This window comes from Archocentrus centrarchus, chromosome 24, assembly GCF_007364275.1.
Source record: "Archocentrus centrarchus isolate MPI-CPG fArcCen1 chromosome 24, fArcCen1, whole genome shotgun sequence".
Classification (NCBI taxonomy): Eukaryota; Metazoa; Chordata; class Actinopteri; order Cichliformes; family Cichlidae; genus Archocentrus; species Archocentrus centrarchus.
Window position 1 is genome coordinate 28,592,348 of NC_044369.1, and position 17,734 is coordinate 28,610,081.

Here is a 17,734-nt window from a genome sequence, read left to right on the forward strand (position 1 = left end):
CTGAATCTCTCAAACAAAACCTGTTTCTCAACAATTAAGTAACTGTTATGTCATCCAACTTTTCTGATGTTACTTTCTAACATGAGCACTTTATTTCTTCACTTTACCTCGTGATCAAGCCAAGCAAAGATAAAACAATGCCTGCAGAGACAAGTTTTCAGGTAGTACTTCCTTTTTATGTTATAAATACTGCACTTTTTAACATCTAATGTCTTAGTATTAGTACTCACACAAATTCTTGAGTCATTGTTACTGAGTCTTTGTTGTTAGCTAACGACACCCAGCGTGGATTAGCTATTTGTGATAGTATGCTACTTCCAGCATTAGCTGGACATGTATTTACACAGACACTGCTAGCTAACATTATCGAACCATAAAGACACTTGGTGCCCTTTTTGGGGGAGAGGTTTCAAAACTTTGCAAAGAAAATTAGGGAAGTTCTGATCTGATATTTGAACCGGACATTGATCCATTCCAGACTCGCAAAGTTGGATCCGTGTCTTTAGTCGATTTATTCAGTTCAGTTGTACCGTCATAGTAAAGAAAGTGTACTCTCTGTCAGTGCTAAGGTTTTACATATCAGGACATAATAAAACTGGTCTAGTCCTTACCAGGTCTTAAAATAATGTAAATACAACCTGAGATGAACAACAACACATGCCATATTATACCATGTCACTAATTACTGCAGTTTCTCTGAGCTTTGCATGGTATGACCTTGGGGTGAATTTGCTGAGATAGCCACTTCTGGGAAGATTATCTTGAATGTTTTCCATTTGTGAATCTTTCTCACTGTAGAATGATGGACTTCAGAGTATTTGGAAAATGCCTGATAACCCTTCCCGACTGATATGCAGCAACAACTGTATCACTGCTGTCTTTCCTCCTTGACGCTGTGTTAATACACACATGAATTCCACAGAAACTGCTAAAACCTCTCAGTTAATCAAGTGCATTTGATTAGCAACACCTGGCTGCTACTTATCCTTTTAATTCCTATGGAAATAGTAAGGATGTACTTAGTTTCTCACACACTGCTTCTGCTTTTTGGCTTAATTTTTATAAAATACAAAATGACACGGTGTAATATGTCATGTTATGTTGGTCATCTGAGGCTGCATTTTCCCAATTTTAAGGCCTGCTAAGAACAAGATGATTTTTAGATTATGTCCTGATATGTAAAACCTTAGAATTGACAGAGAGTGTACTGTATGCTCTTTATAACACCACCACACAGCAGCAACATATCAGTTGCTAGCAGGACAGCTAAGCATGGAGAGCGCTAACGGCAAAGTGATAGTAGCTGTTTCACTTTAGCTACACCTAATACCGCTTTAATCTATTAGGTTTATTTTCACACAGACCCTGTTTTTGTCATGGTTCTTGGTGGCCCTGGGTTTGCTCTGCCAGGGTTTTGTTTGTCTGTCTCTCTCTCTCTCGCTTGTTTGTGTGTTTGTTTTCTGGCCTGTGGTTCTGGGCTGGGCTAGCCTTGGTCTCCGCCCGCTGAGCCGGCTGTTGCTGGAGGCTGGCTCACGCACCTGTTCCTGATGTGCTCATCATGACTTCTATTTAAGCAGACAAGTGGCATCTAGTCTTCGTTGGATCGTTGACTAAGAAAGAGTTAGTTTGGCTTGCTCACGCACCACACCTGCAATTCTTTCTGTGCTGTCTGGTTTGCTTCTAACCTGATTCTTTCCCTGTGCCCAGATCATCGGGAGTGGAGGGAGAAACGAGATAACTCACAACTAGGAAAGAGACCCAAAGAGCATTTGAGGTCAAATTTAACAAATCTGAAAACTTAAACATTGGTTTCATTGTTCTTGTCTTGCATCCAAAACCTGCACATCAACATGAAAAGATCTAAAGGATTTTGGTCATTACTGCTCCAAAACCCGAAATATTTTGCAGCCAAACCAGGCTCCCTCCACCCTTCCTGTCTCAAGTCAAGTTCATGCAGCATGTTAGTTGAAGTACACAGTGTGCTAAACGAAGCAAGGTGGTGGCTTGGGAGGCACAAAGACTCCTTTGTTCTGCTGGGCAAGTCTTGTGTGTTTTTGAGCAAGACAAACTTCTGGGGTAACTTTTAGGAAACAAGAGCCATGAGGCTTGCCCTACTGAGAAATAAATGTTGTGAAGGACTTTCTCCTACTTGCTATATTTACATTCATGTACATGAAGAAAGTAAGTTAGTTGGAGCAGAATATTCTAAAACCTGTTTTAAAGGTATTACATTTAAAGCACATGACTGCACCAACATTCAGTCACCAAAACAAAACAAAAAATCCAGATCAAACTGTTGTGGCTTTCCCGCAATGCCAAGGGCAGAACACTACAAATCTTTTTGTTTCAACGGCTGGATAAAAGGAGGATGAGATTCAGGAATCCAACAGGAAGTGTGTGACCCTTCTAACATCCTAACAATTTAATAACAGCTACACAAGCCTAAAAAAATATAATTGACATGTGATACATTTTTGGTACTTGACTGTCAGAGATTATTTCAAGAAAGAGATAACACCAGACCTCACTTCTGTACCTGAGTGAATCTGACACTGCACTCCACACAAGAATATTGTTGGCTGAGTTACCCTGTCGAGTGCTTTTAATGTTTTCCCAGTGTGTTGAGCAGGGGAACCTCCCCACTATGGCCTTGATTATACTCTGAAGCGGACATGAACAGCTGGAGACCTGAAAGCTGAGCAGTCATTCCTGTTCTACTTCTTTGAAGTCTGCTTGAAGTCCACTGCCTGGTGAAAAGTATAATCAAGCATTATTGATTATACAGAGCCCAAAATACAAAGATCAATGATGATTGGCACAATGCACATCAATTTAAACAAAACCTGTTGGAAGAATTCTGTTGATAAAACATACACTCACCAGCCACTTTGTTAGGTACACCTATTCGATTGCTAGGTAACACAACTGTCTAATCAGCCACTCACATGGCAGCAGCTCATTGAATTTAGGTATGTAGACATGGTCAAGACGACCTGCTGAAGTTCAAACCGAGTATGAGGAAGAAAGGTAGAAGAAAAGTTTGTTTGTTGGTACCAGATGGGCTGATCTGAGTATTTCAGAAGCTGCTGATCTACACAATTGTCTCTGAGGTTTACGGAGAATGGTCTGGAAAAGAGGAAATATCCACTGAGTGGCAGTTCTATGGATGAAAATGCCTTGTTGATGCCAGAGGTCAGCAAGCTGATAGGAAGGCCACAGTAACTCAGATAAGCACTTGTTACAACCAAGACATGCAGAAGAGCATCTCTGAATGCACAAAAGGTTGAACCTTGAAGCAGACGGGCTTACAGCAGCAGAAGACCACACCGATTGCCACCCCTGTCATCTAAGAACAGGAAACTGAGGCTACAGCTTACATAAGCTCACCAAAATTGGAGAACAAAATACTGGAAAAACACTGCCTGGTCTGATGAGTCTCAATTTGTGCTGCAACAGTTGGATGGTAGCGTCAGTATTTGGCATAAACAATATGAAGGGGGTCCAGCCTGGTACTAACAAGTTTTGCCTAATAAAGTCTCCAGTGATTATAGCCTGATTCTGAATTATTCTGAAGAGTACACAACCACCATGCTGGATATTTTGTGAGAAATATGCAGCTCATACTCCTGTATTGCACAAATATTAGAAAATGGGAAAATACTGATATATTGTGCAGGCAAAGTTAACAATAATATACAATAATATTATGTAAAGCACGAGTTATCTTTTAGCAATGTGACCACAGAGGCCACTGGTGTATCTGACATGCATATGTAGTGCTTATTGTCTTGGCTAAATCTGAAAAACTATCACATCTATGTCTACATTTGGTTGAAAGCTGAAAGGTGAAAAGTTGTATTTTCAGACAAGTACAAAGATGAAACAAACTATTTTCACTGATGACTTCATGTGTTTACCCACTCTGCAATTTTCTGTTGATCACTGGCCTAACAGTCATCTGCACATATCTAAGGTCATACCAGGCTGTTGGGTCAATAAGGAAAATGCCCTTCTTTCACTGACATTCTACTGGATTGTGAAATGTTGTGTTTAGACAGCCACACAATGTTCAAACAATTACAGAAACTAATATTTCTGGACAGCAAAGTTTAAAATATAAATAAAATAACATTTAATGGGATTTATAGATATCTGCACATAAATAGAATGCTTTTATTGAAAGCTAACCGACGAGGATGGGATTTGAACCCACACGTGCAGAGCACAATGGATTAGCAGTCTATCGCCTTAACCACTCGGCCACCTCGTCAGACACAGCTGACATTTGTGTTTAAATGCAGGTTATGTCTCATTTTGTGTTGCATAGTAAACTTATTTGTACGAGCCTTTGGACAGAAGCTGTTCACTGTTCTCACATTCTAGGGTGGTACAGCAATGCAGTTCTAAACAGTCTTACCTCAGAGGAAGAAAGGTCTGAATTCAACCCTGTGGTCATCTGAGGAGCTTGCAGCGGAAGACAAGTGCACTTTCATTTTTAACATTTTTACATATAAAGGGATACATATTTCTAAGATGTCTTTGTTTAGATGCATAAAAGTCATCTTCAATAAGTTTTTAATGGGAAGTACAAAGTATCCTTTGGAGTATCTGCTGGCTTACTTGTGGTTCCCTGCATATTTAAAAGTAGAATGGGCGGCAAAGCCTTCAGACTGTTCTGATTTGGTACTCTATAAATACAGCTGAATTAAACTGAATTGGTGCCTTGATGCAACGGCTATGGTAACACTGGAAATCAAGAGCAAACTGCCCTGAGTGAAAAGAAAGATAAAGTCCACATGTGGAGAAAGGATGGGTGGCAGAGCTGTAAATCTTAAGACAGTTAACCAGTAGATTTTAGTTCATTTCCCATTTTGGAGTTTTGTCTTTTCCAGTTTGTTTCAGTTTTTTCGGTTAGGTTTCAGCACCAAAAGCTACGTGGTTAGGTTTTAAAAAGATTGTGGTTTGGATTAAAATTTTGCCTGTCACAACAATTACCCTGAAAAATTACTCATAATGGTATCCACTGTGTTAAAATATCACACCAAGAGGTCCTAACCAAGCATCAATATGTGGCGAGTCCAGTCTTAATACTGCAGTGACAATGGCAGTGGTAAACAATAGCTTTGCTTTGACAAAACATTAGTAAAGACCCACACATTCTGAGACTAAGAATTCACTGCAGCACGGGACTATTGTAGATATTAGCAGAAAATAAGGATTTGTTAGGACTCATCATCATCACTGTGGAAAAGCAAAGACAGACCAGCAATACTTCACCCCAGGAGACAGAGACTGTTACGGTCTGATCTGATTATTCTGGAAAAGATTGCTGTGACAAAAAGACACATTTATTTTTAGTTTCCCAGACATCCAAAACAGGGCAATTTTGCTATCCTCAGATGCATTATGAAGGGGAGGATTGTTCTTTTAAAGCTTAAAAGACAAAGCAAAGCAACTCTGCCTTTAACCACTGAGCTTCTCCTCTTGTGCATGAAACATGACACCTGGTCAGAGCTGGCAGCCAGTTCTGCAAGTAAAAGAACAATACAACTGCGTTTCTAACAACACCTATTTCACCTCAAACTGCACAACATCTGTGAGAATCTTTGGTGTGACTCATCAATCATAACCACACGTCAAAACCACAACTTAACTTTCCAAGGAAGTGATGCACTCCTGTACTCCCTGTTTTTAAGTGGGAAGGCTACAATCGGGACCCGAGGGAGGGATTTTTTGAGCAGGCATACAATCTGACACCTGGGAGAGAAATACAACTGGTTTTATTCAACCAACAGTCCAAAGAAAACAACGTGCCCTCTAAAAGTAAATCAGGACCGTGCACAAGGTCTGTACCCACAGACCTTGTGCACGGTCTTAAACTAAATGGGTTTTAACCTCTTAACGGGTAACCCCTGTACACATACAGTGCTCAACACTTTTATTAGACCACCACCCATTATAAGATTTATGCCAGAGCTGCCCTAAATTAACTGTATTGGTAATTACTAAAAAATATTTTTCTATCTTTGTAGTCTGCACAAGATCTTTAATCAAAAAGATATTTTTGATACTAAAATATAATTATTGTTATCCATGAATTTTCAAAAAGCTGAAAAAAAAAAAAATCAAAGCATACCATTTAGTTTTTGACTAAGATGTCAAATTACAGTTATTTACTTGCATTCCTGAACAGAAAAACTAGTTTTAGTGGTTGAATGTTATGCTTGATTAATTTCTTACTTCAGAAGTCCATTGTGCCAGCTCAAATTTGGGTAGAAAAATTAGAATTCTGTTTATTTGCCTAACAAATAATTTCATAATTTTTAGTTTTAAGTTTTTTGACAGATTTCTAAAATATTCATGTTTGGTACAAACCTCTGTGCAGTGTTGGAGCATCTTATAAGCCTTCTATCCCGGGGGTACATCACTTAAAATGGATTAAAATATCATGCCACACCCCTACAGTTTGATTTCAATCTAAATCCTCATTGACACTGTCGTATTTTAAGGGTTTTACAATTTATATCAACGTATGTCAACATCCTTATTTATCTGATATGTTCCAAATTCACTCTGCAGCAGAACAACGAGCTCAAATATGCAACCAGATTCATACACAGTGGTCTTTAGCTAGAAAGGAACAAGGCGTTCTGCACAGTGACTTGAGACCTGAGCTCCTGTTTGCAATGCTTTTTTAAAATTTCTATTATATTATTTCTATTTGTGATTAGATGGACTAAAAATGTGGCAATGAAAACACGTACAAAATAAAATAATGCTCAAAAAAGGACTGGTTTTTCCAAGGGTAAGAAACGGAGACATGTAAAAATGCAGTGCATAACTCAAAGCAGATCTTTTGTGGGACTGAGGTGTGGAGACTGGCTAGGCCACCTCATGACCTTAATGTGCTTCTTCTTTAGACACTCCTTTGTTGCCCTGATGGCATGTTTTGGGTCACTGTCATGCTGGAACACCCATCCACAGCCCATCTTCAGGAGATTCTTGTCCAAGACTTTACAGTACATGGCCCCGTCATCCTGTACTCTTAGCAGAAAAACAGCCCAAACTATAATGTTTCCACCTCCGTGCTTGACTGTGGGGATGGTGTTTTTTGGATCTCACTCAGCATTTCTCTTCCTACTTATTTAACTCAATGACATGCAAATCAATTTATAACGTTTATGTGTTTCTTTTTTCTGGATTTTTGGTTGATATTCTGTCTCTCTCCATTACTACCATAAAAACAAGACGCACTCCCAGAGTGCAAACCAAGGCAGCTCGCTCTCTGGGCAGTATCGAAGGGAAAAGAACTGTATTTTATTAATATTTGTTTTGTTTACGTTGTTCGTTTTAAATGTACTTTAAGAAGTTCGTAGTGCAGTAAAAATCAGATAACACGACAGATGTTTACTTTGATTACACAAAGATTATACAGGATTAAGTGTTGGATAAAATGTATTGATTTGAAAATAAATGGACATGAATAACTTGAGCTTATTATATAATATTATTCTACAGTATATTTATTAACTAACTAGGCGGCTCATTTTCTTTATCTTGACAACACTTTCTTTAAAGATAGAACACATTTTGGTCTCAACTTGAAAAAAGGCAGATTTTAAATGTAAATGTGAGGTCAGAGGTCAAATATGACATGATATTTGAATGCAAACTGTAATGTGATATCGAGAATCCCCATATCCCAGCATCATTTCCTAAATGTTGCTAATACAAGCAAAGGCAGGAGAATTTTTAGCAGAGTTTTAAAGATTAAAGACATTTTATGAAAGTTTGACCTTATTTGACCTTGAAGAGGAGGTCAGAGGTCCAAAGTAATGTAATAGATAGAATCCCAATATATCATGCCCTATATGCCTATATGTTTTCAATACACACCACACAGAATCATGGTTTCTAAGTTATCAGGCTTTTTGTGAATTTTGGACCAATAAATCATGAAGCTGACCTTGAAGACCTCAGAGGATGTAAGGCACATTTTAATGGACACTCCTACAAAGTTTGATCAGAATTAATTCAAAACTTTTAGAGCTATAAAAGAAATACAGTATACACAGTGCACAACAAAGTCACCATAGCCTCAAATGTCGCATAATTCCTCAGAAAAATAGAAAATATGCTGCACTGAAGGCCATATCTTCAACATGTCTTGTTTTGCTCTACCCAAAACCCCAGTCCTTAATATTCAGTCCATAATATCATAATACTGTATTTGCTTGAAATATTAAAAATTATGCATAATAAATTAAGTCACTATCATTACTGAGTGGCAAAGTCAACCCATGAATTGACCGCTATAAAAGCACAGCCTTCAGGTAAGAGGAAGCCTGATTACCATCTGTTATGAAGCAGGATTCATCAGTTTTAATCACCGTGAGAACCTCAAAAGTCTGTCTGATTGCGTATTGACAGGTTTATGAAAATACTTAAAGTATGAAGTATAGCTTTATTATAGATTAATTCTCTTAAGCCCTTAGCAGATGAGCCTGAATTATTACTGAATTAACATGAATGCAGTGATGACAGCTGTGTGTTTACTACATCTAACCACTGATGCTGGTGTCTTTGATATACAGTGACAGTTGGTTTATGTCATGGTTTTGTATATTGCATATATATCACCTCAGAGCCAAAAAAACCATCATGTGACATGGAGACTGATGGTAACAGTTAAACATAAACTAATTTGCTACAAAAATAAGGCTATATTCCACATTCTTGGGTAGAACTGCTAGATTATGGTGAATTCCTTGCCTAACAAAGCTATGAATTAACAAATGTGATGCAATTAATGAAAGTGTTTTTTACTGGGATTTCCTTGAACTTTACATATAATCCAAAAGAAAAAAAAAAAATTAATAATGATGAAAAAAAGAGAGGCAATAGTGGAGGACATAGATTGTGAAGCGCATCTTGCAAGGGCAACCACCTGTCACTGCTGGAGCACAGCCTCCACAGCAGGATTACACTGCAGACTTCTACAGACAATACAGAAGAGTCAGAGAGCCAAAGCCAACAACCACTGACGCCTCTGCCAAAGAGGAAGCTGCAGACGTTAATGACTGCTGTACTTCAACAAATTCACCTAAGAGAAACCTGTATTACTTCTTCTAGATGGATATTGTTGATTCAAGAAGGTGCATGTTCTTCCTGTGCCTGCATGGGTTTTCTCTGGGTACTCTGGTTTCTTCCCACAGTCCAAAGACGTGGGAAGAATCACGTTAGATTGATTGTGAGAATGAATAGTTATCTGTCTTTCTGTGTTAGCCGTGCAAGGGATGGGTGTCCTATCCAGTTAGACGCTACCTCTTAGCTTATGACTGGTGGGACAGGTTCTAGCCCTAGGGCATCCCTGAATTGGCTAAGATGAAGAAAATGGATGGATGGAAGAGGTGGACGATTTACAGGAAGAGGTGTGACTCATTTATAAAACAAGAGAAAAACAAGGATTTATTAGTCAGAAGATGATTACATTTTAACTTATCATCTTGTGTCAAGATGACGAACTACTGGGCTGTGGTCCCACAAAAAACTGTAAATCTTCAACAGCTCTTCAGTACATTCACATAATGAATTATTTCTTCTTGGAAATCTCTCAATCAGCTAACGATCCTTGTATATGTCCAGCGGATTGCTTTCTGTTCCTCCAGTTTAAAAGTGTCCTTGTTTGAAAGCTCTTAATATCCACCAGGTCTACAAGACTGCTAACATAACATCTACAAGTCCTAACATTAAATAATGCTTTGATCTTAAATATGATCAGTCTATCGCTATTAATGGCCAATGTGCTACAGGTCTTTTAACGTGGCAGTAATTAAACCATTACTTAAAAAGCCATCACTTGAACCAGCTTAGGCCAGTCTCCAACCTTCCTTTTCTCTCAAAAATCCTTGAAAGAGTAGTTGTAAAACAGCTAAATGATCATCTGCAGAGGAACAGTTTATTTGAAGAGTTTCAGTCAGGTTTCAGAATTCATCACAGTACAGAAACAGCATTAGTGAAGGTTACAAATGATCTTATGGCCTCTGACATCTCTATGCTTGTTCTGCTAGACCTCAGATTCGAATAGAGCATGCCATAGGTATTAAATATGCTGTGCTGCAGTGATTTGAATCACATCTATTTAATAGACTCCAATTTGTTCATGTAAAAGGGGAATCCATCCATTTTCTTCTGCTTATCCTTTTCAGGGTCGCGGGCATGCTGGAGCCTATCCCAGCTGTGGGTACACCTTGAACAGGTCGCCAGCCTGTCGCAGAGAGACAACCACTCACACTCACATTCACACACACCAATGTTAACCAGTATTAATCATCAATTAACCTAACCCCACTTATTGTATGTCTTTGGACTGTGGGAAGAAACTGGAGTACCCGGGAAAAACTTCACACAGACAGGTCCCAGCCAGATTTATGGATTTGAACCCAGGACCTTCTTAAAGACATAAAGGCCTGGATGGCCTCTAATTGCATGCTACTGAAATCAGATAAAACTGAAGTTATTGTACTCGGCCCCACAAATCTGAGAAACGTGGTGTCTAACAGATACTTACTCTGGATGGCATTATCTTGGCCTCCGGTAACACTGTGAGGGATCTTGGATTTATTTTTGACCATATGTCCTTCAATGTACATATTGAACAAATATTTAGGACTGCTTTTTTGCATTTGCACAATATCTCTAAAATTAGAGACATCCTCATGAAGTCTGTTTCTGATTGTTTGGGCAGAGACACCAGTGGCCTGCTGGAGGTCATTTTGTAGCTCTGGAAGTGCTCATCCTGTTCCTTGTTGCCCAAAGGAGCAGATACTGGTCCCGCTGATGGATTAAGGACCTTCTACGGCCCTGTCCAGCTCTCCTAGAGTAGCTGCCTGTCTCCTGAAATCTCCTCCATGCTGTTGAGACTGTGCTGGGAGACACAGTAAACCTTCTGACAATGGCACGTATTGATGTGCCATCCTGGAGGAGTTGGACTACCTGTGCAACCTCTGTAGGGTCCAGGTATCGCGTCATGCTACCAGTAGTAACACTGACCCTACCCAAATGCAAAACTAGTGAAAAAAAATTCCTGTTTTGGGGGTTGTCTCATTGTTGCCCCTCTAGCACACCTGTTGTTAATTTCATTAACACCAAAGCAGCTGAAACTGATTAACAACCCCCTCTGCTACTTAACTGACCAGATCAATATCCCCAATGTTTAACTGACTTGATGCTATACACTGATTAAAAAGTGAAGTAGGCTACAAGATCTCAAAAAGAAACACATCATGCTGTGATCTAAAGAAATAGCTGAGAAACAAAGTCATTGACATCTATCAAGGGGGTGGCAGGAGGTAGAGCAGGTCATCTACTAATCAGAAGGTTGGTGGTTCAATCCCTGGCTGCTCCAGTCTGAATGCCAAAGTATCCTTGGGCAAGATATTGAACCCTGATGCTCTCATCAGAGTGTGACTGTGTGAATGTTGGACTGAAAGCACTTAGATATAGAAAGTGCTTGTATGAATCTGTGTGTGAATGGGTGACTGAGGCATGCTGTATAAAGTGCTTTGAGTTCTCATGTAGAGTAGAAAAGTGATATGTGAGAACCAGTCAATTTACCATCTATCACTCTGGAAAGGGTTACAAAGTAATTTTGAAGGCTTTGGGACTCCAGTGAACCACAGTGAGAGCCGTTATCCACAAATGAAGAAAACGTCCCAGGAGTGACCAGCCCAGGGCTTTCAAATTGTGCCGGCGGCAGGCACATTTTCCACCTACTCCACCACTCTGCGCCGTCTACTTTTTAATTTTCCTAAAAAGAAAATCTCTTTGTGCCGTCCGCCGTCTCCATTTCCAGCGTCATGTGGATGCACGTGGCAATCTGAGCCATTTGATTGGTTCACGACTGCCATGTGACTATTCATATCATCTGCTGCCGTCTTGGCTTCGGTCTCGGTCATAAGGCGCCTGCTACTTTGGCATGCCCCCCTGCTACTGCAAAACAATTTGAAAGCCCTGCCGGCCTATCAAAATTGACGACTCACAAGGAGGTCACAAAAGAACCCAGAACAACATCTAAAGAACTGCTGGCCTCATTTGCCTGAATTTAGGTTAGTGTTCATGATTCAACTATAAGAAAGACACTGGGCAAAAATGGCAACCATGGGAGAGTTCCAAGGTGAAAAAAAAAAAACTTTCCCACATGGCCAGGTATGCCTGCATGGCTTTCTTCCCTTAATAAACAAAATCTTCATTTAAAAAATACATTTGTATTTACTTGTGTTGCCTTTCTCAGTTTTGGGAAGGGTCAGACCATGCTGACTGTGTGTTAAATGTTAAAGTTCATGACAATACAATTAGAAAAAGACCGAACAAGTATGACTTGTTTGGAGGGGTTGCTGAGAGAAAGCCTCTTCTCTCTAAAAAAAGAACATGACAGCACACCTTGCAGTCACCCAAGAATTCCTCTGTATACCAAAGTATTCTAGTGTCAAATGTGAGTCCATCTGTCTGACAGCTATCCAAAAGTGGGTTATGCAACAGGACAACAGGACTTGCACCAGAAAATCTATAACAGCATGGCTGAAAAAGGAAAGAATCAAGGTGCTGCAATGGCCCAAAGTCCAGATCTCAAATGAAATGCTGTGGTGGGAACTTAAGAGAGCTGTGCACTGACAAATGCCCAAAACCTCAATGAACTGAAGCAATTATGTAAAAAAGAGTGACTCAAAATTCCTCCACAACAATGTGAGAGACATGAATAAAGTCATACAGAAAATGATTACTTAAAGTTATTGCGGCTATGCTTTTAGGCACATGGCACAACAACATAGCATCATTAATTACTTAATAATTAATATTAATTAAAAAAAGAATGCCCAACATGGCTGCATGTTTGATTAGGATCTAATAGCAGATAATCCTGCATACTTCACAGATCCTGTTTCTAAGCTACAGGTTACTAACTGATCTGTCTGTATATGACATATAATACAGTTATCTAACTAACTAGTAACTATAATAGACATACAAATGCCAAGAAAATAAGCCTCTGATCTCATGTATTGTATGTTACTCGATATGCTGACATTTCTCGCCTATGGTAATTGTGCTCATACGTTCATGCTTCAGTGTTGTGGGTATGTCTGAATGAAAACATGAGAACATTAATGTAGAACATGGCCCAAGCCTGAATGATAAAATCGCAGTATTATAACAATTCTCAGCCTGTGGGGCACAGAACCACTGCAGGTGGGTTGTGGATGGCCATGGCAAAAATATGGAGTGAATTCCCTAAAATTCAACTTAGATCCTTCTTTATTCTTCATGATTGAAACTGTGGCGTCTGGGTCATTAACGTTTTTTTGTTTTTTTTCTTTGTTTGTTTATGAAGTAGGGCGTGCCAGCAAATATTTGAGACTCACCGCTTTAACAGGTTGAACAGCCAGAAACGTCTCGTATCACATATTTGAAAAGGACTACTTACTGCAGGATATTCTCCAAAATGATGGGAACCATCCAGTTCAATTCAATTTTACTTATATTGCGCCAATTCACAACAACAGTCCCCTCAAGGTGCTTTATTTTGTAAGGAAAAGACCCTACAATGTTAGAAAGGAACCCCAACAATCACGTGAACCCCTGTGAGCAAGCAGTTGGCGATAGTGGGAAGGAAAAACTCCCTTTTAACAGGAAAAAAAAATCTCTAGCAGAACCAAGGCTCAGGCAGCCATCAGATGGCTGGTTAGGGGTGAAGGGAATGAGGAGAGACCATCTGCTGATTACCATGAGAAACTAACTGCAAGTGTATCAGAGCAAAGGAACTATTATTTTTGAAAGCTGTCTCACACTACTTCAGAAGCCAACTGCATACACAGAAGATCCTGCAAAACCTTTCCACGTTGAAAACTGAGACACAAAAATGGAAAGGAACTAAAGATTACAAGCCAATAAAAAAGCTCAGTGTAATACTACTGCCTGTAATTTAAATCAGTTGGGGGTTTTTTGAGCTTTTCTGTACCAGTTTGCACAACTGCCTCAGCAGGTCACTTTCATTTAATGCTGCGTAATAGCACTTTTCTTTATGCGCCACCCACTACATCCGCTGGCAAAAAAGAGGAACTGAGAACATCCAACATGTTGAGTGAATTTAAACACTGCGAGACTAAACTGGGTTTGGTTATTACTGCTGGACATGTTTGTGCAGAGTCACTTACTGTGTTTGCACCATATGGTGTTCAGCCTCCCTCTGACTGACCATGTTATGCATGCTTGCATGAAACAAGAGATCTTTATATAATACCCCACCAGCCTGACTGGCCACATTCTTTCTCTATCAGCTGGACTTGCTGAGTGACACGCTGACTTGGACTCAAGCAACAGCACCTCCCCCTCCACAAACCTGACAAAGCCAAGCGTGAGGGCTGGCTACCCAAGCCACTCTTACAGAGTGAACACTGTTCTGTTCTTAAACTCTCCAAGTGACAGCTTTTTGTCATTCAGTAAACGTACTTTGCAGACAGAGAGATTGGCACTGCCACATGGGTCACATGATGCACCAGGGAGTACACCATCTGACCTTGCGCTGGAAACATTTTGATATGAAGGTACAAGAGTGTCTTTTGAGTTTTCACAGGCAACACTGATGGTTTTCCACTGTTTTTCCGGTGGAGCTTTGATCGTGATTATGATGATCATGTGAGGACAGGTGCATGCCAGTGGCCTCAAAGCAGCAGGAAGTTAGCTCCTGCAGTGTGGCCTGCTTATTTGTCCTATTCAGCAGCAGCAGCACACAGCTCATAGAAGCTGTACTTAACCCCTCGCACACACACCACGACTGAAGATTGCATTCCTTCTCTGACTGATAACTCGCTCAACTCTAAACATACACACATTATACACATATTTTTAGATGCAGTGTGACGTGTACTTCCAGAGGATATCATAATCCTGTTTAACCAAAGAGAGCAAACTTCAATAAATAATCTTAGAATTAATTTTCAAGGGCTGCCCCTCTTAAACAGAAGCTCTGAACAACAGGCCTCTGTGCTCACAGCTGTGTCTGATGTGACCATATTAGGGAGATCCACTCTCACTGGCATCATACAGAACCAAAAGTAAAAAAAAACTGTCTGAAGCCTGAGCTTTAGGCTTGCAGAGATTACTTGTACATACATTGACTTCATTATTTGAAACTTTGTCCATGTTTCATCTGAGTATTCACTACTGTATACTACAGAAAATAAGGAAAAGCATAACATGTCCCCTTTTTGAGTTTCTTGAATTTTTTAACTCAGTGTGCATTTAGTAACAAAATTAAATCAGAATTTTTAACAATAACTTGGCTTGTTTTTTCCAGATGACAGCATTTAGAAATTATACACTCTCAGGAACTGGGGTGCAGAAAAAGTCAATTACAGTTCCTACAGATACACTTACAATATACACATGTACTGCCTAATTGTTCCTAAGCATTAAAATGTTCGTGTACGTACGGTGTCAGAGTCTGTGTTTGGGCAAATTTCCCCCAAAAAATTAGGTAAAATATTAATTTTACTTTTTCATTGTGGAGTTGAAATAAAAAGTATTTATTATACTCTGACAAACATTATTCAGCAGGTGTCTTAGAATGGCAGTGAGGAGAGGATAGCACTGTCACTTCACAGCAAGGTTTTAATTTGCAGGTGCAGAAATAAGAAGAAAAGCCTTAAGTAAGCTGTAAAAATACATTTCAAGTATATAATAATATAAATAAATTGTGCTTTTTTAAATTGTACAAGTTACATTAAGGTATAAAAAACTGTCACCAAAAGTTCAAGACTCAAGGTCTCATAAGGTGCAAGATACAGTGATAAAAGTAGGTCCTGTGAAGGTTACAGCAGCAGTGCCGAGCTGTTTAACCCTTTTCTTTAATTACTGAGAGTTTGCAGATTAGGTTGTACTTATGAGATTCCTTATGAGAAGAGAAAAGGCTTCTCATCTCCTTCATGCTGGATTTTATCTGTACAGGCATTACATTTGTGGAAACAGAAGACTGAGAAGCACCACAAACAGGCATAAAGAGTAAAGGGCACATTCCTTTATACTTCACTGAGCAGTTAAACACAAGGAAATGCCAGCATCAAATAAAAGGATAAAGACATGATTTATCCACTTCAGCTATATTCTATTCCTTTCTCATTTCCACTTGAAAAACATCCCCCAATTGAGGCGGTAACGACTTCAAAAGGAAATGATCAAAATGAACAACGTTGGGCTCTATGGATGAGAAACACTTTTTACTTCAGCCTAAATAAATCTGTAAGTGGCACTGACCATACTGAATCTATTCTGAATATCCTGAGATGAAGCTCTGCCAAATTTCATGCAACAGAAGTGATGCAATACTGCCTTCGTTTTAATGATAGCAGTAGCAGGTTGCCTCGTTACTACCTTTACTCTGGACTCTCTATGTTTTAGTAACAGGTTCTACCTGATCCTGGTAGGGGAACTAAACGGGAAGCTACAAAGCAGCATGTGTTTTCATTTTGTGACCAAATTGATTAGCATTTATTACTGTTTGTACTCCCCTTAAGGGATTAATTCTTCATCATCAACAAAATCTGATACTCGCTATTCTAATTATCACACTAAGAGAAACATCCAGTGTAAAAAAAATCTACTTGGAAAATACTGAGTAAAACTTTTGTGAGTTTCAGAGATGTTTGGCTCTGCAGCAACTGAAGTCACCTTAACATCCACCAGGTTGCTGGCAACCCATTTAGGATTAGGGGTAGGGTTTGGGTCAGGTTAAGGTCCATCCCTTTTTAATGGGAGTTTTGTCTTCCATAAAGGGGGATGTCTAGTTGGGAACTGTGTTGCCAAAATGAATGTATTCAGCTCCATGTGAAATGTAACATCTTCTAGTTTCTGAAAATTGGCCCATTTAGCATATGGCCAAAACAAAAACATCCTTAACCCTTAAACTTGTACTGACCACTGACTTAGTGGGTGTCAAGAGATTATGGAGTACCAGCCTTAATAATGAAAACTGTGACTTACAGCAATTTCCCTGCAGGCGGACATTGATATTCCAGTGCCTTCTATTTGTTTCAGTGCATACTCCTTCTCATCTTTCCTGTGGAGAGAAAAAGAGCAAATGGGAACAAGATTAGCAGATGGCCAACAAAAAGGCTTTTGGTTTTTGAGGGTTTGATTAATAAAGGAGGTGTTTTGGAAGGAGGATGTGGACAGCAGAGGGCATAAAAAAGCCCTGTGGTTCAACTGCCACAGAGGAATCCATGCTATTAGAGATAACCTTTGGCAGCAAAGATCCATTAGTTTCCTGCAGGAGTGCTCCCTGGGTCTGGATCATTGCCCTCAATGAAATCTCCCCCCTGATGCAGAGACAAAAACTCAAACTACACACTGACACTTCTAAAGCTCTCAGTTGGCAGTTTTCCTCTTTTTGCAAGTCATTTGCCATCGTGTATCACATTTGTGCATGAAAACTAGTTAATAAGGGAAATGTGAGCCTGCAGGGCCGAGCACTTTCAGCAGACAAATATTGATTATTTGAGATAAGCAGAGTTCCGGTTAAGGAAACCCAGCCTGAACACAGCGCAGTGGAGAAAACAAGGGCTAAAAGGATTCATAAGTCTGTTTAAAACAAGCAAAGAGGTATGATTAAAATGTAAATACACTCAGTGGATGGTGTGGTGTCCAATAACAACTTCATTCAGCGAGCAGCCTGCACGGA

The 17,734-nt window shown here is 39.6% G+C and overlaps 1 protein-coding gene and 1 non-coding gene across 6 annotated transcripts in view; both read right to left on the reverse strand.

The window, feature by feature from the left end:
• Nucleotides 1-17,734, reverse strand: part of cdk19 (cyclin dependent kinase 19) — a 91,719-nt gene that overhangs the window by 41,677 nt on the left and 32,308 nt on the right. For all 5 annotated transcript variants that reach the window (XM_030721377.1, XM_030721378.1, XM_030721375.1 and 2 more), the window contains exon 2: nt 17,038-17,113. In XM_030721377.1, coding sequence (XP_030577237.1) covers nt 17,038-17,061 — 24 coding nt within the window. In that variant the 5' untranslated portion in view covers nt 17,062-17,113. The remainder of the gene's footprint in view (nt 1-17,037; nt 17,114-17,734) is intronic.
• trnas-gcu (transfer RNA serine (anticodon GCU)) lies at nt 4,189-4,270 on the reverse strand. The gene has a single exon. It is a non-coding gene; the product is annotated as a tRNA-Ser (tRNA).